The following is a 27,205-nucleotide window of genomic DNA, read 5'->3' as shown; positions in this document are numbered from 1 at the left end:
CTTCCATAGCTGAAGTACAGTCCTGAGCAAGAGCTGCCCTCAGTGACTCAAGTCTTATAAATAGGACATGGCAGAGTGATGATGTGCATGTCTGCACAGGGATTAGAGAAAGAAGGATACCCTGCTCTCTGCCTCACTCTTTGGAATCACTAGCTCTATAGGGAGCCACTCAGGCAGTCATGTAGTGAGGAACTGAGTCCTTCAGCCAATCGCCTGCATCAGCTTCCCAGCCATGTGAGTGGGCCATCTCCAAGGAAGAGTCAACCAGCCTCAGTCAACTTCATGTCTTCAGCCCTAGTCAATGTCCAACCTGGAATCTCATGAGAGACTCTGAGTCAGGCTCCTCCCAGTGAAGCCACTCTGGGATTTCTAATTTTCAGATAATACATATTTGTGGTTTTTATGCCATTAAGTTCGGGGATAACTTGTTACATGGCAACAGATGACTGATGCATCTGGAGTAATGGAAGTCTATATGGTTTCAGGCCCTTAGCTAGCTCTCATTCCATCTTCCCGCACCCAGTACAACTTGTTGGGTTTTACCTTCATTCTAATAAAAGCTAAAAGCACAGCTGTCAGATCCTAAAGAGAGAGATGGGTTCTAGAGGGTTCTTGAATGAAATATGGAAGTATTGATTTTGTCATCAAATATGAGTTGAAGGGTCAATTTTATGATTCCTAACCAAAATGACTCCTCCCGACAGTCACTGAGTGTGTGGTGGTGGACACTGATGACAAGTCAGGCCTCCCCCGACTCCTCTTTCTATATCCTTACACAACACGACAAGTGTTTTACTTACTTCATGATGATGATGTAGATGAGGTACATCAGCACAAGGACTAGAGATTCCCACCTGCACAGGACAAAGAAGAGTTAGAGAAGGCAAGCCCAGCAGCTAAGCCATGTCAGTCTGTGCTGGAGGCATCTGATGTCAATGGCCAGGATGGCAAGTTAGACCAGTTACATGCATTCCTAGTCTATGCAAGTATTTTATGTTGCATAGATCTTTTCTTCTCACCTGAAGGGAAGACACCTCTCTGCTATTTTTTTTTTTTTTTTTTTTTACCACAAAGAATGCTATGGAAAAGTGACAGGCCCTTAAGCATACAAGTGTTTGCATAAATCTGTGGTTTAATTACTCACTGAGGTTACCCAGATCTAGTCACTAAGAGCAGACACAGCAGAGGAACCGATCGGGCACTGGATAGTGGCAGTGGTGTGAACTGGGGAGGGGTTGGATGCAGAAGGGTGTGGCCAGAAAGAGACAGGAAGAAGAAAGAGACAGAGAGATAAGCAGAGTTAAGGAGAGAGTCATGTATAGTGTCAAGGAGAGCAGGACAGAGATCCAGAACCTTCTTGGGTGGGAAGGTGCTAGGGAGAGTAAGACTGAGTGACAGAGAGAGCTGGGCATGGTGGACAGTGGCTTGTGCCTACAATCCAGGAAAGTGCACTACATAGTGAGTTCTAGGTCAGCTTAGGCTACAGAGTAGACCTTGCACCCAAAAAACATAAAAATAGAAAACCCAAACCAAAGCAAAAATGGGGAAGAGGTGAGACAATCACGAGAAAGGAAGGGGAATGTCCTTGCCTCTTAGAATGGGAATCTTTTTCATTTCCTTCACTTAGTAACTTCCAGCTGACGCTCAGGGGACTTGGTTCTTGGACCCCCGTTTAGCCCCAGGATTAAACTAGTTGAAGGAACATGTTTGGTTTGGAGAGAAGGGGACTGGGGAGGTCTGAGGAGGACGTTCCAGGTCCCTTAGCCTTTCTTTGATCCCAGAGAAACTGTATGGCCTATTATATAAAGGATATACAGGGATTTGTGCTGTTATGTTTACAAAATGGAAAAGATGGTGGTTTCTGCCTGGGGGAGGGGCTAGGATACTAGGATACACCAGAGACACCTATACACTCATGTTTACTGTGACACATCATAGAAACCAGCTGGCTGCCCACTGGCAGAAGAATAGATAAAGAAATTGTGCTGCATCTATATAAGTATGTGTGTGTATGTGTGTGTGTGTGTGTGTGTGTGTGTATACATACATATATATGTGCAAATTATTTAGCCATAAACATGAATATAATTGTGTTGTTTGCAAAAAAATGGATGAGAATAGAGGTCATATCAAGAAAAATAAGCCATACTCAAAAAGATAAATATCATGTTTTTTCTCATACATGGAATATAGATGAAAAGTAAGACATAAAAGTAGAGGGGAAACTAACAGTGGTAAGGGGGCGATAGAGGGCAGGAGGAGCAACAGATTATAATGGGATAAATGTGATAGAAGTGTATGATGTACATGTATGGGAAAGTAGTAATGAAGACCATTGTCTTATGCAACCAATACAAACTAACTAAAATGGGACTGGTCATGAAAACCCTGTGTCCACACAGAGTTCTCCCATGCCTCCTTAAGGAATGTTTTGGATTTTGGTTTCCAGGAAGGTGCTTTAGTCTGACCCCTACTGCATCTCTCCTAAGCAGGCATATATGTGAAAGGAACTTCATGGTTAAGTCATTCTAAAGAAAGCTGCATTTTAATAAACACAGTGTAAGATCACTGGAAAAAAACCAAATTCAGTGGCCAGTTACCTCTCCTCTTTCTCTTCCTTCTGTTTTCCTTTTTCTTTTTCTATTTTTTTTTTTATGTTGTATCCCAGAATGCCCTCAAATTTGCAACCTTCCTACCTCAGCCTCCAGCATACTGGGCTAATGGGTGTGGACATGATGCCCAGCTTAAATCCAATACTTTCTAAACACTTCTACTTACAATCTTTCTCATTCTTTTTCTTTTCCCCACAAAGCAAGCCCTTCTTAAGTTGGTTGTTGGCCATTTCTCAGGATCACCCAAGGGTGAGAGAGACTCAATTCCTGTCTACATTGCTGGTTCCCTCTGTGGGCTTGTCACAGCCTTTTCCACCCCAACACACCAGGTTGTTGAGGCCTCTGTGACCTCCCACCATTTCCTTGGTTCCTTTGCCTAGCTGATTGCCAGGGGTCTGCATGGTGCTCTCTACATACACCTTTCCTTAGCGACTATGAGCATCTCCAAATGACCTTTGATAACATGTCTGCTGCCTGTCTACCAGCCAGTGAGAACCTGAAGGCCAGCACTGTCTGCAGCTCCTGACAGGTCCTCAGGTGGAGCAAGAGGTGTTCTCCAACAGTTCTCCCAGAGCTACTTCTGTCTCCCATAGGCACAACTTGAGGGACTCAAAGGAAGAAACTAAAACACCGCACTCTTCATATTTTAGTTTTTTTCTCCAGCCTTTGGAATCGTGACACGCATTTCAGCTTCCTTCTGACACTGTGACCCTGGCTGACCTGTTACCATGAACCCATTGGCTTTGTCCTGCAGGATGACCTAACAGATGGATCGCTCATGTTTTCAGTTTTAAGTGTCTTGGGAATGTTACCTAATAGAAAGTTGTCTAAATCCCTTGACCAGGGATAGAACTCTACTGGACCAAGGCAACAAATGACCTCCAGAAACATAAATCCCACCTTCAGTTCTTAGGATTAGTAGAAATTGGTCTGAAGTTGTAATGGTCAGTCCTGGCCTGGCCATCATCTTACCAAAGATATGTAAGATGGAAGGGTCTCAGAAAGGCATTAAAGTCTCTCATTCTTCCCTTTTGTCTTCAACACAGACATGATGGCTAGAACCACAGGAGCCATTTTAGGACTATTAGGGGAAAGGCTGCAGAAACAGGCGTGGTGCATCTGAGATTCATGACGGTTGCTTTGTTTTTTAAAATCATCTTCTACTAAAAGCCTCCCAACTGATTGCTGGCTCCCACTTCTTGTTTGAACGTGAACACATGGCACAATGGGCTTTAAGAATGGTGAAGAAATCTCATTCAGGTATAACAGGGACACCTTGCTTTTGTATACAGTTAGCCCTGCTTGTCTGTATCTGTACTCAACCAACTACAGGTTGAAAAGATTTTAATGTCTATCTTTACTGAACACATACAAATGCTTTTGACCATCATTCCTGTCATGGTTACTTTTAGGATCCATGACACAATCTACAATCACCTGGGAAGGATGTCTAGTTTGGCCTGTGGGAAGGATTATCTGATTTATGAGAAGAGATGTCCACTGTGGGTGGCATCATCCCCTGGGCAGTAGGCCCTGGACTGTATAAGAATGGAGAAAGTGAGCTTAACACTAGAATGCCTTCATTTATTCATTGTTCTCTGCTTCCAATTATAAATGTAACGTGACCAACTCTCTTAGGACTCTGATGTTGTGACTTTCCTGCTAGTCTGTACTGGAACTGTAAGCTAAAATAAACTCATTTCTCCCCAAAGTTTGCTTTGGTCAGGGTGTTTCATCACAGCAATGGGAAATTAAACAAAGACAATTCCCTGAACAATCTAGTGTGACACCATGCAATACATGAAACACTCCAATGCTGCTATTTAAACAGCATTTGCGTTGCTTTGGGCATTAATGATCTGGAGGTGTCTTAAAGCATACAAAAGAAGGTGTGTAAATACCATGACATTTTACATACGGACTGGAACAAAAGATTCTGGCATCCTCAGCAGTCCTGAAACGAATTCTTCACAAATCCTGAGAAACCTCTGCATTTGTATTTGGAATATTCATTTCCTAAAGAGCACTCTTGTTTCAAAATCAACACAGTTGCAATCAGTTTCCTTCTGAAGATGTGAAGTGAGTTAATCACCTGTCTTAACCTCTCCAAGAGCTGCTAGACCCTCCTGTGGCAAGGATGGAACTCAGCTTGTGAGGGTCACCAAAACCCTGCTGTGTTTTCACTGTGCACACTGAAGAGTCTGATTTTACAGAGAGAGATCGGCTCTGCCCACACCCATCCAGAAAAAAAAAAAAAATCAATGCTTGGTAGGTAGGAGGACAGAAGCAAACAGTAAAAAGCATCTTCAAGTTCAATGTATTTTGCATCCCCTGAAATGAGGAATTAAGATTTCTGGAAGCCCCAGAGTACCAAAGGGCCAGTGGTGTAGGTTTTAATTTCTTGGCCTCACTCATATGAGAAATTCTTTCTGTCAGCCCATGCATGCAATAACAGTGATTACACAACAGGCCAGCGCTCTGAGAATGATGGGACTCTAGGCCCTAGGAGCCCTTGGCTCAGCTCTATGGAAGCAAAGACACCCCCCAGGGCTAGCATCAAGTCGAATTCCCTCTGTAACTCATGCATCTGTGGCCCTCTTGGCTCCATACACTCCGGACTCCAAGTACAGGACTGTTAGTTCTCAGACTGTAGGCACTTATGGCCTGTTTCTTCACAGAATCTAGTATCTCCTGAGATAGAACTCATGTTTTATCACAGCATAAGTTTACCTAAGCCCCCTGGCCCCCCGACTCTCTCTCACACACACAGACGGTGAGAGACAGAGACAGAGAAAGACACAGAGAGAAGCTTTTTGTGGTGGTTTGACTAGGAAGAGCCCCCATAGGCTCATATATTTGAATGCTTGCTCATTGGGGAGTGTTACTACTTGAGAGGGATTAGAAGGCGTGGCCTTACTGGAGGAAGTGTGTCACAGGGTGGGGGTGGGGTGGGGTGGGGGGGATGGGTTCAGAAGTCCAAGCAAAGCCCAGTGGATCTCTCTTTTTTCCTTCTGCCTTCAGATCCAGATGTAGAACTCTCAGCTACCACGTCTACCTACCCGTGTGCCATGAGTCCTGCCCCGATGATAATGGACTAAAACCTCTGAAACTATAAGCAAGCCCCAATTCAATGCTTTCTTTTATAAGAGTTGCCTCGGTCATAGGGTTTCAGCACAGCAATAGATTGGTGACTAAGACACCTTTGGGATGAAGAGGAAATTAACTTCCCTTTCTGGTTCTAAGACACGTTAGGTATCTTAAAGGGTTCTGTGAGGGTACCAACCCAAGCTCTTTCATTAGGATGTCTTCAGTCATCTCTCTCTGCCATGGTTCTCATGCAGCAATGCAATGCTGTGTGAGCACCAGTGAGAGCTCCCCCAAGATGGTAGTGCCTCACCCTGGGCTGGCCCTTCCCAGCAGTGGTGGACAGCTGCTGAGATCAGCCGTGACCCTATCCCTGAGATGGCCCTTTCCAGCAGTGGTGGACAGCTGCTGAGATCAGCCACGACCCTAGCCCTGAGATGGCCCTTTCCAGCAGTGGTGGACAGCTGCTGAGATCAGCCGCCACCCTAGTGTGCTTCCTTCTAGATCAGCACCCTTAGCAGACCTGGGACCTGGGGCGCTCCTAGCCATTCTGACCTCCTTAGGCTTTCGATCACTAGTACTTAAAAAGACTTGTGTGTGTTTTGTGTGTGTGTGTGTGTGTGTGTGTGTGTGTGTGTGTGAATTAGTACGTAGATCATGGGCCTTTTAAGAAAATAGAATATATGTACTTTATTATAAGCTGCATTTTTAACAGTTGGGTTTTCAAACATTTCACAAGCTATTTTTTAAGGAAAGGAGAGAGAGGTCTTGAAGGAGTTAACATTATATCTCTATGTGCTGGTATACCACCCCCCATGACAGTCCTTATACTGAGTTAGGTCCTTGCCACTCCCAAGTTCTGGATGCCGGAGAGCTATTCTTAGACAGAGACACAGCCCCCAACGAAGGGTTAGAATGAAGCTGAATATGTTTCACTGAAAGTGAAGCCACAGGAATTCTCTGCCTCTTTTTCTAGCTCATTCCTAACTCAAGGTAATGCCATGAAAGTTTCTAGCTACAGAGTCACTCCTCTTTCTAAGAAGTTTTTCATTTCCTTCTACTTATGCAGATCAAACATTTGGGGAAAAAAAAACTAACTAGAATGCATAGGACACCCGATTTCTATTTCCATTTCAAACATATTGGACTTGCTCAGAACTCATTTCAAGAATGGCGGTTTGGACAGTTGGTCAAAATGTAAATAACCCTCAATATATTTAGTTGAACAACATCTTCTATCTAAATCACCACAGACTCAGAGTCATTAAATTCCTTTTAGAGTCTCAGCAGCACTTTAATGGGATAAACGTCAGTGATGTGCTTGGATCCTGACTCCTAAGATGCCACTGGGGTTTGGAATATTGTACTAGGTGTATCTCCTGCTACATACAGCGCAGATCCAAAATGTTTCCCCAATGGCCAGAGTGTTAAAAGAACTGGTTCCCAGCTTGGTGCTATTGGGAATTGGTGAAAACTTGAAGAGGTAGGGGTCTCGTGAGAGGTTTTTGGGTCATTAGGAGTATGCCCTTGAAGAAAACAGTGGGACCCCTCTTTCCCTTGCTTTATGGTCATGGGGTGAGTGGTTTTGTTTTTGCCAGACATTCCTTTGACCAGCAGATGTGCTAGCAGAACATGGACTGAAACCTTTCAGACCGGGGGTAAAAAAAAAAATGAACTTTTTCTCTTTATAAGTTGATCATTTATGTTATTTTGTTATAGTAATGGAGAGCTGACTGTTATAAAAAGATTAGCCAAACCACAACCATGGTCCAGCTATGGCTGACTATAGAAAGACACAGAAACTTGGATAGCATCCAACCGCCACAATAAAGACATCCAGATATGAAGATACGAATCCCATCGCCCTAGCCCAAGGGAAAAGCTAGGTAAAAGATAATTTGATGTCTTTGTTGAGGGGGAATGGGCAGGTCCTAAGAATTCTGTTTGTTCCAAGTTGTCATGACATTTCCTTCCTTTTCTAAATTAGATTTACTTATGTGTGTGTGTGCGCGCGCGCGCGCGTGCGCGCGCACACACACACACACACACACACACACACACACACGCTCCAAGTGTGAATGTGAAGGTCAGAGAACAACTTGTGGCCCTCAGTTCTCTCCTTTGATCACGTGGTTTCCAGAGATTAAGCCCAGGTTGTTGGCCTTGGCAGCAAGTGCCTTTTACCTGCTGAGCCATCTTGCTGCCCCGTGTCTTTTCTAAACCTCACCTCCAGCCTGCAGTGCATTTGGTTGTGCGTCATGAGAAGGGACAGTTAAAAGGGACAGAGAGGTACTTACCAAGAAACTTTTTCATCATAAATGAACTGTGAAAAAAATGAAAAAAGAAAGGCCGTTACACACGTGCACATACAGTGTTTTCCGATGGCTGCTGTCGGTGCTCCCCGCTGGCATGGGGACATTCACGGCGGGGCTGGAATGTCAGGCACCTGTGGGCAAACTCTTTCTGTAGTCTGACTACTGATAGTGAAGGGACAACTTGTGTGAAGATTGGGGTGGGTGTGGGTGGGAAGGAGAAGCAAGGTGATCCTTCAGTTTCTGCCCCCAAATGGAGGACTGGGAGAGATGATTCTGCTTTATAAAGCAAGACACATCACGGAATTTAGGTTTACAAGGGGAGGTAGGAACTTGGCTGGTGCTTTCAAATTCTGATCCTTTAGGTACCACAAATGACATTTCTGCACATCTCAGATTTGATGTAAGCAATTGATATTCCACACACTCGACATTGTCCTTTTAACTGTCTCCTTTTGTTCCCAAGGGAGACGTTCTATCACCACCAGAAGTGAGGGGATCAGCAACCCTTAGCATCTCACACAGAAAGTGACCTTGAGACAAGTGAATACAATGGCATCAAAATGTGTTTGCCGATCCTGGCACTGTTGGCTGCCCATGCCTTCTGTCAAGGAAGGAGGCTAGAGAAGGTCAGAGGCAGTGAAGGAAAAAAGTGACAAACCGAGATTTTAGTCTTATCTATTGGGACCAATAGAGCATCGATCACAAAGTTTAACCAGTTAACTTCCAGCCCAATATGACCTCAGATCAATTCCTATTTGGGGAAAACAAAACAACAACCAACCAACCAACCAAGCAAAGTGGTAAAATCTTTTGACATATATAGGGCAACCAAATTTCAGAAAGTAGAAATAATTTCTGGGGTTGTTCAACCCATCATGGAACTGATTCCAGGACTCCAGTCTGGCTCTTATTTTGGACCTTTTTTCATGCCCACAAGACTCATAGGACCCACAAAGGGTGTATCTGTTATGGAGGCAAGAAGTCATAGAAATGGTTTTAAGGCTTCTCTGAGCATGGTGATCTCTGATTGGCATTCCCCATGGAGGCAGAGGCCTCTGGAGACTCTAAGGCAGAGGCTTCAGGGCTGGTAGACAATGCCAGACCACCGTACAGCAAGATGGTGAATGTAACTAACAATGGCGGCATTGCCTTGGTCCCCAGTGAGTCTAATAATCTCCAGTTGTGCAGAGACACAAACGATACCTCAAAGACAGCCCACATGACTCACAAGGAGCTCTTCCTGTCATAAAGGTCTAAGGGAAGGAGTAGGAGGCAGGAGTCATGTTTACTTGTAACAGGTTCTTTTTAACAAGCTGTTAAAAAAAAAAAAAGAATGTTGCTTCATTGTCTTGTTACTCTGCCTCTGCCATCAAATTCAACAAGTACATCTGGATGGAAACGCCAAGCCAGAATGGGAAAAGGATTTGAGGAATCAAGGAAACAGTCCCAGGATGTGAGCTAGATAGTATGGAATCCACCCCCTGGAAAGATTCACGGTTGTTTTACATAATCACTAGCATTAACAAATTGTTATCATGAAATAATGGAACAGAACCAATTATTTAAGATGGAAAAATTTTTTATTAAGTGCTTAATTCAATATTAGTCTTAGCAATGGGGAAGGAACAATTGCTTCATAGTCACTCAAGAGAATCTGAGACTCCAGGAGAGTTTATTAAACCAGAACTATTTAATTCTCTTCCATCAGAGAAGGCAAGCGATGCCATATATGAACGTAGCTTTTAGGGAGCCTGCACTCTGTGTGAGATTCACCGTAGATGGAGACATAGGTCCTACAAAAGGAGTCACTGTGACCAGTTGACTCGTCTTGGTACAGAGGCACAGGCATCCTTTATGTACTTTCTAGGAACAGCTGTGGGTCGATAGGCCTTTAACTACTGATTATTTAAACAATAAAAATAATAATAATGGGCTTAACTGTACAAAAGTCCTCGCTGTGGCTTGAATGTGAAACGTCCCCCACAGATGTATATTCTTGAACACCGAGAGGGTACGGAGCCTTTGCGTGGTGGCCCAGCTAGCAGAAGTGAGTCATTGGCCTTGCAGGGAATGTCTGCTTTTGTTCTGGCCCAAGCTTTCTGCTTCCTGTGAGGAGCCACCTCAGGCTCCCTCTGTCCCAGACAGGACTGCGTCCCTTCCTGTGCCTCCCCTATCATGCTGGCCCGCACTCCCTCCAAAACTGTGAGCTGCTATAAGCGTCTCCTTTGAGCCTATCATACATTTTATCATAGTGAAAAGTAACTAATACAGCCCCAAATGGGTGGGTAGGGGGAGGGATAGAGTTTACAGGGAGCCTAAAAGATCAGAGAAACAGCGGGAAAACCATGGTGAGATCAGGTAAACTGCCGGCCAGAGGCCGAGCGGATGAGCCTCCAGGAGTGCTGTGTAATGTGTGGAGGTGTTGTTGGGAGGCAGACACTTCTGAGAAATGGATGTCATCCTCCTGCAAGTTCTAATACACGGTAGTGATCTGGAAACAGTCAAAATACCCGAGAGTTTTCCTTCTGTATGACCCGGGGACACCCCGTTCCTTAGGGGTAACAACTGCTGGGTCTGCTGCTGAGGATAAGGCTTCCCACAAAGCCAGGGGATGCAGCTGCCCTGTGGCTGATGCAGAAACATGGTGCAGTTTATCCCTGTACCTTCAGAGGACTGTGTAGAGCAATAAGAAGATGCATCAGGGGAGGTCAGAGCTGGTTCTTGGGGGAGGCAGTGTGGCTTGGCCATCCCTTCCTGGAAGACTGAGAATGAGGAAATCAATGGCAAATGTTCTTTCGGAAAGGACCACGGGGCCATCCTGATGGAGGCCTGGAATCATTCTGTGTAGAAAGTTAAAAGGACAGACTGGGGTCTTCTAATGGTTGTGGAGAATGGGTTAGTTATTGCTTACAGATATTATTTAATTTCATTCTCTGAGGGAAGTAATGTAAATACCTTTGGTTTTGTGCACAGGCTGTAAGAGAGAACCCCGCCCCCCCGCCGCTGCCCCCACATCACCATAGGAATAGTGGGGACTGTAGGAAATTGAAAAACATGCACACTCTTAAGAAATGCCAATGTAGTTCCACTTTGTTACCACTAGGTGGCGCTCACACCCCAGCCCTCCACCCTGGTTTCGGCAGTGAAGTTAAAATGACATGGTCCAAGCCCTCTTTCAAAGCTCTGGTGAAACCTGCAGGAAGGAGAGCAAGCACCTCCAGGCAGGCAGCCCACTGAAGCGCCTGCAGCCGGCCTACAGCGGCAGGTGGCAGGGGGCAGTGGTTCCTGCTGGATGTTCACTACTGGATGGGGCCAGGGAATAAGTCATCTGTGCCAACACTGAATCTTCTTGTGAGCTGCAAGCAAGCAAGTTCCCCAACCTTCTCCCAATAGAAAGCAAGCCTTAGATACTCTCTGCTGCATGTGTTTGGTGTGTTGAGGCTAGGAGCTGAGGTAACTCACAGTGCCGAGAGAGCCAGCCACTGGTGCTGAGAGCCCTGCCTCAGATTTGCTGAGCAAGCGCTCCCCTGGGGTCCTGACCTCTGACCTACGTATATGTGGCTCATCCAAGGCTACACTTGGCTTTCTCTTAGGTTTCCACATATTCTGCCGCCGGGCTAAATGTGAACAAACAGAAATGAACTTGACAAAGACACTCCCTTCCTCTAGGCTTCAGAGAAGTGGTTGGGAACCATGGAAACAGGCTTGTCAATCCTGGTGTCTGCTCTAGAATTCTCCCCCAAAAGTCGGGCTGCCTCCAGGCAGGTGGATCCTCCCCCCCCCCCCATGCCAGAGCTTCCCAGGGAACTGCCAAGGGAATGGCTCCCTCAAGATGGAAAAACACGGCAAAGACAAGCCGGAGTGGCTTAGGTGTAGCCAGGAGAAGGGAGGGAACTGCCTCTCCATCACCACACCAGTCCCAGTGTTTGAATCCTATAAGCTATAACCACAAAAACGGGAATGGCCACATTGCTGCCATTTATAATCTGTATTAGGATCATCGGCACTGCGAGAATTTTAAGCAGTGAAAATGACGGGAAAATCAAGAGCCTCGTTTTCTTTCAAGAGGCTCAAACTTGAAAATCTTCCTTCCTTAACCATCAAATCAAGCCAGCCTCCCCCATAGACAGCACTGGGACCCTCCACCCCCCACCCCAGCTGCTCTGCATTTAGAACACTCACTTCTCGGGGTCCAGGAGCAGGCAGAGCAAGTGGCATAGCTAAGGGGAGGAATAAGGGGAAGAGTCCAATGGGACGTACTCGAAAGCTGTGCCCCACCATGGCTTGTGCTTTAAGGCTAATGGGGCACGCAGGAAGGTAACAGGCATGACATCAGCGGCTGCAGGAAGGAGGACGAGAGAGCAGGAGTTTGAGAAGCGCTGATCCTCTCACAGAAACCTGGAAGAACCTGCTCTGAGGCAGAAGAGGGCGAGGAGACGGCTGAAGTACATAGGAGAAAAGGGTGGTGAAAATAAAGGACTGGAAGGTAGCTGGGAGGCACAAAAGCAAATGCGAGGCACAAACTACGAATTTAAAGTCATTTTCCTTGCAGAGCTGAGCGGCCCCTTGAGAGCAAGCTGCCTCCTCCAGAACAGCCGACAGACACCCCTCCCTCTGGAGTGAGCAAACGCAGAGATGACTCCAGCCTCCCAATATTCCCAGCACCACATGGTTCCTTCCATACAGCTACCACAGTGATGGTAAAACCAGCTAACTTCTCTGCGGCCACAGTCGATTCATTTCAGGACTTGACGTTTCTGTCACAATCGTTCCCCTGGAAAGCTCCTGGCTATCATCAAGAGAGAATCAGTTAATTCTCAGTGAAGAATGGGATTAAGAGGGAGAGGGGACTGGCCAGAGAGAAGGCCGCCTGGAAGGCAGAGGACCAAGTTTCACCATGGCCATTAAGATTGCTTTTCTACCACAGGAGGAACAGGACCAAACCATTTCTAGAGTATTTAAGATTATCTGCTGTGGTGGATAACTTATTGTCAACCTGACAGAACTTTAGAATCACTTGGGAAGAGGCTTGAAGAAGGATTGTCTCCCTTGGGTTGGCTTATGGGTGTGTCTGTGGGGATCGTCAAGTTAACTGCTGTGGGAAAGCCCAGCCCAGTGTGAGCAGCAACATTCCCTAGGCTAGGAGTTTTGAACTGTGTCAGGGTAGAGGGATTGAGCTGAGCACAAACGGGAAGTGATCATATGTGCATTGACCTCTCTCTGCTCTGGACTATGGATATGATGTGACTTGTGGTTTGAAGATCCTATCTTGACCCCCCCACCCCGCCCCAATAATAGACTGTAACCTGGAAGTGTAAGCCAAATAAGCCCCTCTTCCCCTATACTGCTTTTTTTTTATCAGCCTTTTTTTTTTCTTTTTGTAAATCACAGCAACAGAAATAAAACTAAAACAGCTACCTTCATGAGTTCTAGGGTGTGTAAGGTAAAACTCTTTTTTTTTTTCTAACAACATGCTCACAGAATAAGGAACATTTCAGACTCTCAGAGGCAGATTTTATTGGAAGGAAAATCTGGATTCTATATAGCTGTACTGTACAGCTGAAGCTACACTGGCATGGTGTAGCTGAACCATCTTAGATACCTTCTCCGAATGCCTGACAGGCATGGGTGCCTGTAGGAGTGTTCATAGTTTCTGCAGGACTGTTGTTGGCTCACTAGAACCACACTATTCAATACGGTTAGTTACTAGCCATCTATGGCTGTATAATGCAACTTAACTTAAACAACAAGATTTCGTTGTTTGCTCTTGCTAGCTGCATTTCAGGTGTTCCGTAGCTGCACATGCCCATATGGCTACCATGGCTACTGTATGAGACAATGAAAAGGGACAGAAAGCTCTGAGTTCAGCCAGGAAAGTGTCTCCCAGGGGTCATGTTGAAAGGTTGGTGCTTGGGTTGGCCCTATTAGAAGGTTGGTGAGATCTTTGTGGAGAGGAACCAAATGAAAGGTCTTTAGGCCATTGAGGCATGTCCTTGAAGGTGACAGCGGGATCTCTGTCTTCTCTTTTCTTTCTTGTTGTTTTGGCTTGTGAGGTTGTCACTTTGCTCCACACACACCTGTCATAATGGGTTCAAAGCAACAGGGTTACTGGAATTTGAACTTGGGCTCCTGGGTCCATGAGCTAAACACACCTTTCTATTTATAAGTGCCTCAAGTACTTTGTCACGGCAATGACAAGGTAACTAATGCAGAGTCAGTGCCCGTCTTTGGCAAGAGTGTGTCACCTCAGCTGTTTCTTTGCCCCCATGGGATCTCTTTACCCAGGGGCTCTGCGAAGCGCTTTCCCAGTGACGGAAGCGGAAGCAGTCTCTTGAACTCAGGCCTCTTTGCTGTGCCCGCACCCAGAGTGGCTTGAGGACTGTGCCAACCAGGATCAGTGGCTTCTCCGCTCTGTCATCCAGACAGACAACACTCTGAATTGGATTTCTGTACCAGTCCAAGTTATGGGAAAGCTATTCCACAGGGCTTTCCATCTCCCACGAAGGTTCTCTCCTCTTCATGTTCACAATCCCTGACTACAACTGAGATGAAATGTAAAAATAAAGTAGTTCCTTTTGGGCAGCTGTTAGACTGATGATGTGATGGATCATTTGCATTTATGTAAATTTCATGATTATGTAAATCACAGCAACATTTCAATGCAAGAAACTTGACAGGCTGGCTGGAATTGGGAAAAAGGGCAGGACTGGGAGGCCTGCTATGCCCATGAACCAAGGGCTCCTGGGTGTGGAGGAGAGGCAGGGAGGCCTGCGCTGATGTGTGGACAGCTGTTGCATATGTGAGCAGACACACAATGTGAGGCGCTGCAAAGAACACAGAGTATTCTCAGGACTTAAGAGTGGCATCTCTCCTGCTTCCAGGCATTGTCTCGCTTTCCCATGGCCAGAGATTCCAATCCAGAGGGTGTATGAGGCTAAAGGGAGGCTCTATTCCTGAGGGGAGGGCAATGGGAAGACAGTACTGTGTGTTTTTGAAAGAAGGATTGCTTTAGACAGTGGTATATCATCATTTCAGGCTAATCATAAAATAGCACTGAGGAAGATTTAGATGGGGCCTAAGTACCGGCGTGAACTGACTTTGAGTCTGCTGATGAACGGTCTTCGTTTTGGGGGACTGTGTGTGGAATGCACACGCCTGTCTCACTCCTCCTGTGTTCTTGCTCTCTGCCCCGTCTGTGTCCCCCCTTCAACTGGTATGTCTCAGCCGTCTTAGATTCCAAGCAATAAGGAAGCTCTTCGCATTCTCCTGGCCGGACTCATCGCCCTCTGTTTTCCAACAGCAAGCAGCATCCCTGGAGAATCTGTTCTGGCCATCTTTGGATCTCTAGGCCTCCTGGTTTGTCCTTGGGGCTCTGTTGTGTGACCCTTCAGGGCGTCTTGATGAGAAGATACATGGAAATAGCATCTGGTCCCACTTAACCCACGCTTGCCCTGTGAGTGAATGGGTTCTCCTTGTACAACCTCAGGGGGTCAGCTGAACATTTCAGAACTTAAAAAAATTAATAATCAAATTAAATTGTTTGGGAAGCTTGGTGATTATTTTGTGGGCTGAGGAAAGGGCTTTTTAACAGAGGCATTTTATGTGGCCATGGCGCCGTCCTGTAGGAAGCTAGGCATTACCTAAAGAAAACTGAATGAAAATGTTTTTGTTATTATATATGTGGTCTTAAAATAGAGGAATTTAAAAAAAGTACTGACAAAAAGCTACAGAGAGTTTGTGAGTTTTGGTCTAAGGCTGGGGTGAGGAATAGATATGGGAATGCTGTAAAAGCTGCTTTGCTAAGTGCTGCCCTTCTGGACTAAGGATGTATTTTATTCCTCACACAGTCATGTGAAAATGGTCCCAGATGGTTGGGTTAGGGAGATCGCTCTGTTAGTAAAGTGCTTGATGTTCAAGCAGAAGGGACTGGGTGTGGATTCTCAGCATCTAAGTCAACACTGGGGGTGGGAACACATGTTTTCGGGGTCTCAGAGACCAGTGGATCCTGGGCTCCCTGACTAGCTAGTTGAGTCAAAACAAAAAGCTCCCCATTCAGTGAGAGATCCTGGCCCAAACACTAAAGCGGAGAAGTGATTGAGGAAGACATTCAAACATCAGGCTTTTGCCTTCACAGGGGTGAGCAGGCACCCCCCCACACACACACATGTGCAAGAGCACACATACATACACTCAGATATAGATGATAGATAGATAGAGACTATGAAAATATGGTCCACACTCACTAACAGAACTCAAAATTGTAGACAAACTAAGCCTGCACAGACGAACATGATCTTGTTTCTCTCGAATTTCAAAATTGACTCTGGAAATGATCGTGGATATATCAGAGATCAATAATCCCAAAGGATTTCCTTTCCACAGTCAGAAGTTATGCTTTTCAAAGTCCAGAGCCCCTGGTGGAAGATGATGCAGGCTGCAGTTGCAGTTTCCTAGGTTCCACTCCAAAATCCAAAGAGTAAAAATCTCTGGCTTCCACATTTTAGATAAGAGTGCTAATTGTTTCGGATGTTCACCAAAGTTAGGGGAATGCCGTTTAACGTACAATGAAGCAATATTCATCATTGAAGATTCCCATCTTAAGAATAAACATATGCAATTTCTCTCAAAGTCATAAAACCCTAATTTTGACAACCCATCTGTAAATACCCAAGTCTCCAGCTGATGCTAAGGCATCATTTGATGCTGCAGTCTGTTGCTTGCTGAAGGAAACACAGGGCAGCATCAGCAGCCAGCATGTCCAGCTGCCTCAGCTCTGTGATTTATATACCACGGCCCCAGGGCAGATGGTTGCTTGGCCCAAAGACCAAGTTCAGGAGGGTGTGTCATCTGTGACCCAGAGAAGCCAAACCTCTTTACTTCTTCACACACCATTAGCAGCAATTGTATCTGATTTATCTTGGACAGGTCCAGATAAATTGGACTGAAGCAAAGTTCTTCCACACACTGTCCAGGAGGCATCTATGCAGAAAGCCAACACTCACAAGACTGCTCTGGGAGTGGATATGGCTGAGTTTGTGGTCCTGGAGACCTTGCCTGTCTACTTTACATGCCACTGACTGTCTTGTGTTTGTAAGCCTAGTCATCTCTCTGCAATTCAGCAGAGTGGACAGTGGCATTCGTTTAGGGTTGGCATCCCTTACTCACATGTCTCTTGAGAAAAAAAAAAACAAAAACGTAATTTTCAAAAAGCATGAGAAAATTACCTGTGGTGGTTTGAAAGATAAAGGCCCCCAAAGGGAGTGGCACTATTAGGAAGTGTGGCTTTGTTGGAGTAGATGTGGCCTTGTTGGAGAAAGTCTGTCACTGTGGGGGTGGGCTTTGAGATCTCCTACGCTCAAGCTACACTCAGTGTGGCACACAGTTGCTTCCTGTTGCCTATGGATCAGGATGCAGGACTCTCAGCTCCTTCTCCAGCATTGTGCCTGCTTGCATGCCACCTGCCATGAAGATAGTGGACTAAACCTGTAAGCCAGCCCAGTTAAATGTTTTCCTTAATAAGAGTTGCTGTGGTCATAGTGTCTCTTCACAGCAATAGAAACCCTAACTAAGACAATGCCCTAAAAAGGCAGAATAGTGGAATGTACAGGAGCAATGTGTGTTGGTCCCTTGCAGGGCAAAGCTCACCAGAAACTATGTTTGGAAAGTCTGGGTTGAAGTCAAAAAGAATCTTCTCAGTTTGAAGTGACTAACCCTTTCTTAAAGGTAATGGCCGAGAATAAGCATAGAGTTCATGTGTGTCTGAAAGTCTATTGCCTATGACTTCAAATGATGAACATAATATACTGAGCCCTTCTGCTCTTGATCCTGCCCGAGGTTCCTGCTTAAGCCCCAGAGCTCAGAGGACACACTTGAGAACATATGTAACTTAGTTTCCAGGACGACCCATAGGAAAGTGTTGTGTAAAGCAGGTCATACAGTCCTGATGCACAGAAAAGCAAATGGAAACCCAGAGAGAGTGATTTCTCTAAAATCAATTTTGCTAGTAAGAAGGTGTGATAGGCACAGTTTTCTAGACACTCAGAGCCAATATACATGCATCATACATACATGTACATCAGATTAATAATGAAGTGGTGGCTCGCATCTGCCATCTATAAAGCTGGCAATATAATTCTGGGCCAAGCCTGAAGACATGATAACCAGGGAGGCACTGGCTCAGCTCCCTCTTGGAGTTGGAGGGTCCAAGGGCACAGGAAGATGGATGACTCTACCTAAGCAGGGAGAACACACTACCACTCTCTACCACGTCCCTTTAGGTGCTGAGGGATTGGCTGATACCCACTCACTTTGCTGAGAGAGGTCTTCTCTTTTAATTCTATTGATATAAATGCTCTGTCTGGACAGTGCGGTGATATTTTATTTGTACTCTGACAAATAAAGCTTGCCTGGGGATTCTCTGATCTTTCAGCTTTCACCCCAATATCTGGCTCCATTTTTTTTTATTAATAAGATCGTTTAGCAATTAGTGTTATAGGACAGACTATATATTAGGCTTGAATCTGAACTATCTCACAAGTTTTGATTATTTGTTCTCCAGCTGATTCAGGAAGTGAGGCCCAGCTGGTAGAAATATGACATCAGAGGCAGGCCTTGGAGGGGGGCAGCCTAGCCATTTGCTCCTGTCTCATTCTCTGCATCCGAGTCCATCATGAGGTCGATGGTCTCTGCCACATGTTCCCACCACCCTGGCCTTAACTATTCCACCATCCCTCCTTGCCACGATGGCCTGAATCCCTCTGAGACTTTGAGCACAAACAAATCTTTTCTCCTTTAAGTTGTGTCTGTCAGGTATTGTGGCAATGAGACCAAGTAACCAATACTCAGAAACACCCTGAAATAATGTACCACTGAGAACCAGGCCCTCCTCAGCCAGTCAAGTTGACATGTAGAATTAACTATCACAAGAGGAGACTGGTCAGGTCTCCAAATTCTTCTTTGTTTTCCTTATTTGGAACTATCCACGTCATGTGGCTCTGCCTGCCAGGTTAAGGAGTTTGGTCACCTCTGGTCAGTTAAACAAGGGATTTCTTGGTGAAGACTTGGGTGACTCTGAGGATTTACTGGGGACAGAGAGGGGAGGGTAGTGGGTAACAGAAATGTTATAATCTGACCCACCAAGAACCATAGCATGGCTGACGCGTCCATTCAGCTAAGACTATAGCCCCAAGTGAAGTGGGGACATGCTTGGGACATTTTTATGAGGTGAAATCTATAGGACAGTTAGGTCAAACAGGTATAGGGGAGCTGGAGAAAAGGGGACTTAATGTAATTTCCAGGTTGGGTAGTCAGGATAGACATGAGGGCAGAAATACAGCAAGAGAGTCCAGTTTTGTTAGACATTTCAAGAGTTAGTAGAGATGCGCAGCTGTGTAGTCCAGAGTTATTTACCCACAACGGTCCTCAGGGAGATCTACTTCTGAGAGCACAGGAGTGGGTGTGGTCATGGAAGGCAGGCTGTGTGATGAAGACGATGAGGGAACACAGAGAGGGGAAGAGTTGGGGGGCATCAGGGAGGGGAGTCAGGAGCCATGAGGCTAGCAAGAAAGAAGAGAATAGCTGCAGGACACTTAGATTCAGGCCATCTAAGACCACTGTTCTGAGTACCCAGTGAGCAAGCAGGGTTCTGGGTAACCAAAGTAACTTGGAGAAAGGACACTTATCCACACAAAGACACAAACTTGCTTATTAGTGGCTATGTCCTTGAGAGAAACTCCACACTGACAAGTCCCACACTGTCCTGTGCTGAGAAGTATCGTGGTAAGACTGAACTAAAATGGTAAAAGCAACTTACCACAATGAGTGCGACCACAGACAGTGTGTAGTAGATGGAATCCCTCAGCAGGCACCAGGAGGAAAGAGCCACGACCTACAGGAAGTGGGAGACAAACAGGAAACAGGCTGTCAGGCTAGTCACACAAGACAGTGTGGCTCTTGCCAGCACTTGTCCTCCATGAGGACCCAGACAGAAGAGAAGGAAAGGGGGTGTCTCCCCTTTCTACTTCAGAGAGCCATCTGTATTCTTGGCCAGTGGTAAACCAGAGACATAGACTCACATATGTTTGCCGTGTGACCCTGATCAATCTGTCCATCAATGGGTAAAGGCTTTAGGGCTATGAGTCTGGGTTCTTCCCATAAGAAGACACAGCAGGTTGGCTGACGGGAAATGACTAGTGACAGAAAACGGGAGGGGTCGGGGATTTGTACCACTGTGAATGTGGTCTGACCTCTGAGAAGGAGAGAAGGAGGCTGATGTGTCTGGCTGCTGAGTGGTTCCAGAACTGCATAGGTAAGGTCAAAGGGGCCCTGGGGCAAAGGTGCTTATGAAGGGAGTCTTACATCACCAGGCATTTGAGTTGCTTAGCATCTTTCATGTGAAGGGAGGGACAGGTGTGAACTCATGCCGGAGTCAACACGGAATGAGCACCTGGCCTGGGCAGCTGCTGCCCTTCAGAAGGCAGGCCGGCCCCTGTAGACCCTCCAGGTTTTCTGGCCTCATTTCTATCATGTGGCTAGATCTGTTAGCAACTGACCAAACTTAATTAGAATTAAAAACTAAATGGATTTACCTAGCAATTTGGAAAGAAAGTTACTTTAGTAGTTGGTCGATGCCACTTTAAAGAGATGTTGGCTTTACTGAGCCATGGCTACAGATATGGGGAGGTGTGGGCAAGCCATTGTTCCCCCTGTAAATCCTTTGAAGTCTCTTTTTAGGGGGTACATTGGCAGACTTGCATAGAGCTATCTGGAAAAGCGCACAGAACCACGTCCGCAGGTCGTTAGATTAGCCTCTTCCCTTAGCTCACGGCCATGGGACATCTGTTTGGCTGCTTTCGCCTTTGGCCTAGTGGGTGAAAAAGGGTGTCACAAATGCCAACACTCGCAGGTAGGCCAGTGACAGGCACGCACTGTACCAAGCACTCGTGGAAAAGGGATTTCAAAGGGAAGGTGGCCTCTCCTGCCTCTGCTGATCCTGACCGCTGGGTCAGCTACAAAGACCAGGCAAAGGAAAACGCGAGAAGGCTTTTTATATTCAGCTAACACGAAAGACAGGCCAGCCTCTTTCCATTAGTACATCCTTCTACGTGGTACACTGACATGCAGATATTTTCCATGGCTAATTTTGCCTCATTAGGTCTTTGTACTGGCTGATTTAAGTTAATGATGACAGGGTTGTCCAGAAGAGACCCACTCCACGGCAATTGCTGCAGAGTGATTACAGAGCTTTCTTTACCCTTTCATCATTCTCCCTTGGATTGTGGACTCTTAGAAGCCGTGGTCATCACTCACCATGGATGGAATAGAATAAATTGAACTAAACTGCTCATTTGTCAGCAGGTTGCAAAAGGTCTTGGATATTTATTCAATTTATTATAATCAAGCAAATGAATTTACAACAGGAGACAAATACCAGTTCTGAACCTCAAGCAAATCACTTGGGCTTTTAGATGCCAGACTGAATCACACTATTGCCATTCCTCTTTCTTATTATTCTGTGGCCATATGACAATACAAATATTCTTAAAACAAGACAAAACCCACAAGTAGAAAAAGAAGAGAAGAGACGATCTGAGCAACACAACTTTGGAATCTGGAAAGCAGGGTCACTCACTTGGCTTTGTAGAAAATTCAGAAGCCAGGCGGCAGATAGGCCTTGAAATACAACTAAAAGACAATTTAAGAACTTCATTCCTAGGCTTCCTCCCTCATTTTAACAGCCCAGCCACAGTCTATCCCTCACCTTAGCAGAAGGTAAGAGCGGAGGTGCCTGAGCAACAGCGGTTCTGCAGAGAGAGCTGCAGAGGGAGGAGATAACCATGTGTGCAGTCTAGGAGTGACTTCTGGAAGCCAGGGACTTACACATTTTCAGAGTCAAGAGGCCCTCAAGTGTGTGGCAAAACAAGGTCAAAAACCAAAACTATAATCTAAATTATTCATTTAGGTTAATGATACAAAACGCCACATAGCCACAGAATTTCACAATGGTCAGCTAAGAACAGACCTGAAAATTGAGACAGACACAGAAGAAGGAGTGAGGAGGACGAGGGGGGAGGGGAGGTGAAGGGAGGGGAGAGGGAGAGGGAGAGGGAGAGGAGGGGGGGGGGGGGGGGGGGGGGGGGGGGGGGGGGGGGGGGGGGGGGGGGGGGGGGGGGGGGGGGGGGGGGGGGGGGGGGGGGGAGGGAGAGGGAGAGGAGGGAGAGAGAGAGAGAGAGAGAGAGAGAGAGAGAGAGAGAGAGAGAGAGAGAGAGAGAGAGAATATAAATGACCCAAACAGATCAACAACTGATATCTCAACAAATACTGGAGACCAGAAAAGAAATGGGTAATATCTTTAAGATTAGAGAGGGAAATTATTTTAACTGAAAGTTTGTACAACCGACTTATCAGTTAACAGTGAGACAAGAGTAAGTACTAAAGTTTAGCTCCATTAAACATTTCTCTCTGATGCTTCATTCCTGAGTAGACATCATTGGAGGATGCACGCCTTCAAAACCAGAATCACACAGAGAGCAGGCTACAAAACACCAGGAACACAGCAACTAGACTCTGTCATAAAAACTGAAGGACATTTCTAGAATGGTGGCAAGAGGAAATTATAGGAGGGAGACAAAATTTTATAAAATATTTGCAGCAAGTTTAGAGAGTGCCTACTTGTGACACACAGCTGCAATCCTAGCACTTGGGAGGCTAAGGCTGGAGGAGAGTGAGTTCGAGGCCAGCCTGAGCTACATGGCAAGACCCCATCTCTTAAAAACTCATGCCCCGGTCAAACTGAAACAAATAAAAAGATAGTTATAAACTACCAGGAAAACAGAAGTGTTCCAGAAAGATTGTGAACCATTACATATTAATGGCCCAGTTAGAAAGAGAGGCTGCAGAGTCATAATAAATTAAGCCTGGTGATGTATAAACAAACTTAGGATACAAGTCTTTGAGGATAATTCGGGGAGGGCTGGGGCTAACGGCTCCTCTTCCATGCTGTGAAGTCAATACAGAATGCTTGCAACTGAAAATCCAATCGCTGCCAGCTCAGCATGTTATTTAGGGATTTCATAGCAGATATCGAGAGCAGTCACATTAGTGGAAAGTAGTGGGAAATTGGTACTGATGGGGCTGGAAGATGGCTGTTTTCCATAACAGGTCGCTAATAACTGGTTCCCTGCTTAAGCTCTGTGCATATATAACCTTAATAAAAACAGGAAAGTGTAATACAAATTATCCACCGAGATTTACTAATGCAGGAAATGAACCCCGCGCCAAGTCCAGATGTCAAAATCGAGCAGACTGTAATATATTTTTTCTCATTATGAATTGTCTTTAGCATCTGGACTGTGGACAAACTTCAGCTTCAGATTAAGATGTAACATGTTACAAAACCAATTTCCCCGCTACAGATGGGATGAACTTGGAGCATAGTAAGAAGGCATCAAACCGGAGAATAACTCTTTCCCCTCAAGAGGTAACTGGGGGAAGACACACCCCCAAACCTTCAACAGCTCTGCCGGAGATAAGGTGAAGGCTCCATCAGGGACTCTTGTCCCTTCTGCCTAATGTTCTGGTCCCACCATTCACTGGTAATGACCATTTTTACCTGACCCTGCAGCTAAGGGGTGCAAAGGGTTATTTCATGCAATCTGCATGATGTCCAAGTATGTGAGGGCTTGCCCTCCTTTGCCAGCTACCAGAGCTCGGCAAGACTGAAAGATTTGACCAGGGTTATGCCAGGAGAATGGGGCGTGTGTGTGTGTGTGTGTGTGTGTGTGTGTGTGTGTGTGTGTGTGTAGAATTAGTATCCAAACCCAGGAAGCTTGGGTTTTGAGTCCCTGTACCTGCACAGCGTGCTATACATTACCTCACGGGAGGCAAGACTGAAAAAAACAAAAATCAAAACCAGATGCCCCCTTGCCATCGTATTCCTTCTCTAGGGAGGGAGTCTCCTTCTTCCATTACTTTAAGCTGTTAGGACAAGAGTATGAGAAAGAAATGTAGCTAGAAGGGGAAGTAGTTGGAGCTTAAAGCACAAGACGGCATCGGCCACAGTTCAATTTAGAAATGAAGTATTTTAAGAAAAGATGCAATGACAAGTGGTTGAAGCATGTAGACTGCAGGTATGGATGTGGATGTACTAAGAGGGAGAGAGTTGATTCAATGCATACTGGAACTACTGGTCCATTTGTCCACTTCGCAAAAAAACATCCCTGCCATTGCTTGGTAATTGGTTCATTTTCCTTAAACATGGATACAGGAACCCTATAGGGTCCACACAGTTCCCTTTGCTTCTCTGAGGAAGATGGAGGCAGGATCCACCTGACTCACATCCTGAACATATTTATTGGTCGAGATGGATAGATCAGTATCCCCGAGCAAACAGGGAAGGTCCTGTGCATCTGTTTGCAGGTGTCACCCAACCCAGAGCAGGCTGACAAGCAGATAGCTCAGCTTCTGTCACGCAGTGACCGACAGGAGGCAAGACAAGTCATTCTGGAGAAGTGACCAGAACAGGGGTCCTGGGAGGAATCCCACAGACAGGAATTCTGCCCTTGCCCTCATTATTCAGTGGCACAGATGGTGGGGATTGCAAAAGGCCACCCGACGGACGGACGGACGGACGGCAAACTCCTCCGCCATCCAGCCAGAGGCTCTGCCCCACCCCCAGAGCCTAGGAATCCCTCCCAGCTGGAATTTCATCTTGATATTTCCTTGCTATTTCTGGAGAGCATTTCACACATTCTCCACTGAATATGCAGCTTCGATTTCCTTCCTATAATTCCATTTCATTTCAGAGTGGTATAAATGAGAAAAAGAAAATCACACTTCCCAAACACAGGAAAACACATTCTTCTCTCTTTTGGGATTCTAGATTCTTCAAAGAAGTTAAAAGTAATTGTTTACAACAAAATTATGCCTTCTGTATATGGATATATATTATAACTCTCCACACAGCTATGTATGTATGTATATATATATATATATATATTATATATATATATATATATATATGATATAAATAGACTATCTTTGGAAATATAATGTATATGTGCATATAATTCAATATAATACCAATTTTTCTTGATAGCTATATGACATGTCAGACACATTTTAAAAAGTCAAATCCTCTTATTTTGTTAGTGTTTTTCTTTTTAAATAAAAATATCAAGACAGACCAAACACAATAATTGCACAACATGAAGTTTCTGTTGTCTCAGAGAAATGCTATTTCATACAAACTTCATGAACAAAGATTAAGAAGACCATAGGATGGGTTTTGTTCCAAGCTTTCTTTCTTTCTTTCTCTCTCTTTCTTTCTTTCTTTCTTTCTTTCTTTCTTTCTTTCTTTCTTTCTTTCTTTCTTTCTTTCTTTCTTTCTCTTTCTTCCTTCCTTCCTTTCTTCCTTCCTTCCTTTCTTTTTTCTTTCTTTCCTTCCTCCCCTCCCTTCCTTTCTTCTTTCTTTTTCTTTTTTTTTGAGACAGGGTTTCTCTTTGTGTAGCTTTGCACCTTTCCTGGAACTCGCTCTGTAGCCCAGGCTGGCCTCAAACTCACAGAGATCCACCTGGCTCTGCCTTCTGAGTGCTGGGACTAAAGGCATGCACCACCATTGCCCAGTTTGTTCCAAGCTTTTGAGCTGACACAATTTCCACAGCCAATTCCTATCTCAGGCAGGAAACACAGCCATACAGTCTGGAGCTAGGACAAGGCTCGAAGACACCGGCACTCATGTCTGGACAGAAGAGGGACTAGGGTGGGCTTTTCCTCCACCAGGAAGTCTTGGTGCTACCAAATGTCCACTCTTCAGATTTGCTGCAGAATATTTCTACACTGGGGAAAACCATCAGATTCTAAATGGCTTTGCTTTCTAGAAGTTTGCTATGCCATGGTTTTTCAAATCACATGAGCTTCTGAATATTTATTTTTTTTCTTGTCTTTTTATTTGTGTATATGTCTTCCTCTGTCATTAGCCACCTTACTTTTTGAAACAGCATCTCTCACTGAAGCTGAAGCTCACTGAGAGGCTGGACTGATTAGCAGTCCCCTGGAGCCCTCCATCTCTTCCTCTCACAGCTTGTGTTATGGGCATGTGCTGCCTATCTGAGCTTTCGGGTCCCCTAACCCAGGTTGTCACACTGGAGCAGCAGACACTTTGTCCACTGAGCCACTTCTCCAGCCAATGAACTGTGGCTTATTTGTTAATCCTCACAATGGGAACATAAACTGAATTCATATTTAATTTTTTCTAAAAAAAAAATCGTTTTGGGCTCTAGTTTTACACAAGATAAACAACTGGCAGTCAACAAGCTTCTGCCCGAGATGTGTTTAAATAAAGAGGCCACCTCAGGACAGTGGGCACAGAGAATGATCTTTTGAATGCTCTCCATCGAGCATGCTGAGTGACGAACATGGCCATTCATATGACCTGGGTTTCCAAGGGGTTAAGAAGGGCCTTCTCCATCTCTTATAACATTATGTAAGCCACCGCCTGATATTTCAGTTCACCCACAGGATGCACAGAGTTTGCTCTGCAGCAGCAAAGAAGACAATGCTAATCCACGGGGCTATTTCCTGCTGTGCCCCTGGGACCCTTAACCCATTAAAGGACCAGGTGTAGGGGCATCTGCCTTCACCATAGGGCACTGATGTACCAAGACTTAGCTCAGCATTTGTTAGTGCTAGTTATTTGATATAAGTTTCTTGAATAAAAGTAGCATGTTTAGGGTACCTTATTAACTATCATGTGCTCAACGAAAGAAACAAGAAGTGCTAGTATTGAATGTGGTGAGGTGATTCTAAGAAACATTTTTGGGACGTTGGAGAAGTGAGGCAGATAGCAGAAGGGAGACAAAAAAATTGTGGTAATGGGCAAGTGAGGCTCAGTCCCATTGGGAGGTAAGCAGAGCAAGAGCATCTGGGCTACACAGCCTCTGACTCTATCAGCCACTCGAGTATGACATTTCCTGATACCTTTTAACCCAGAAGGGCAAAACAGGCCTCCGTGGCAAGGGAGAGCCCCTAGAAAAAGAAATGAAGCTTTACAGTTGGAAATCAGGCCAGGAGAATTGAACTGGTAAAGGTAAGGGTCATGGGCGGGGCACTGGCTATGTCTCCTCTACCTAAAAATGTGACTTTACACAAGAAGTCAATGAACATAGCACCCCCCTCCACGTCTTTGTAATCAAGAGT

The 27,205-nt window shown here is 45.4% G+C and overlaps 1 protein-coding gene across 1 annotated transcript in view; it reads right to left on the bottom strand.

The window, feature by feature from the left end:
* Slc24a3 (solute carrier family 24 member 3) overlaps nucleotides 1-27,205 on the bottom strand; it is a 489,152-nt gene that overhangs the window by 43,669 nt on the left and 418,278 nt on the right. Inside the window, exons 7-9 of the mRNA XM_037205267.1 lie at nucleotides 19,824-19,898; nucleotides 7,994-8,019; nucleotides 801-854 (exon numbers count right to left, since the gene is read on the bottom strand). Of these exons, the coding sequence (XP_037061162.1) occupies nucleotides 801-854; nucleotides 7,994-8,019; nucleotides 19,824-19,898 (155 nt within the window). The remainder of the gene's footprint in view (nucleotides 1-800; nucleotides 855-7,993; nucleotides 8,020-19,823; nucleotides 19,899-27,205) is intronic.

Source organism: Peromyscus leucopus, chromosome 4 (assembly GCF_004664715.2).
Source record: "Peromyscus leucopus breed LL Stock chromosome 4, UCI_PerLeu_2.1, whole genome shotgun sequence".
Lineage (NCBI taxonomy): Eukaryota > Metazoa > Chordata > Mammalia > Rodentia > Cricetidae > Peromyscus > Peromyscus leucopus.
Note: the sequence above shows the minus strand (reverse complement) of the source record. Positions and strands in the feature narration are given on the sequence as shown.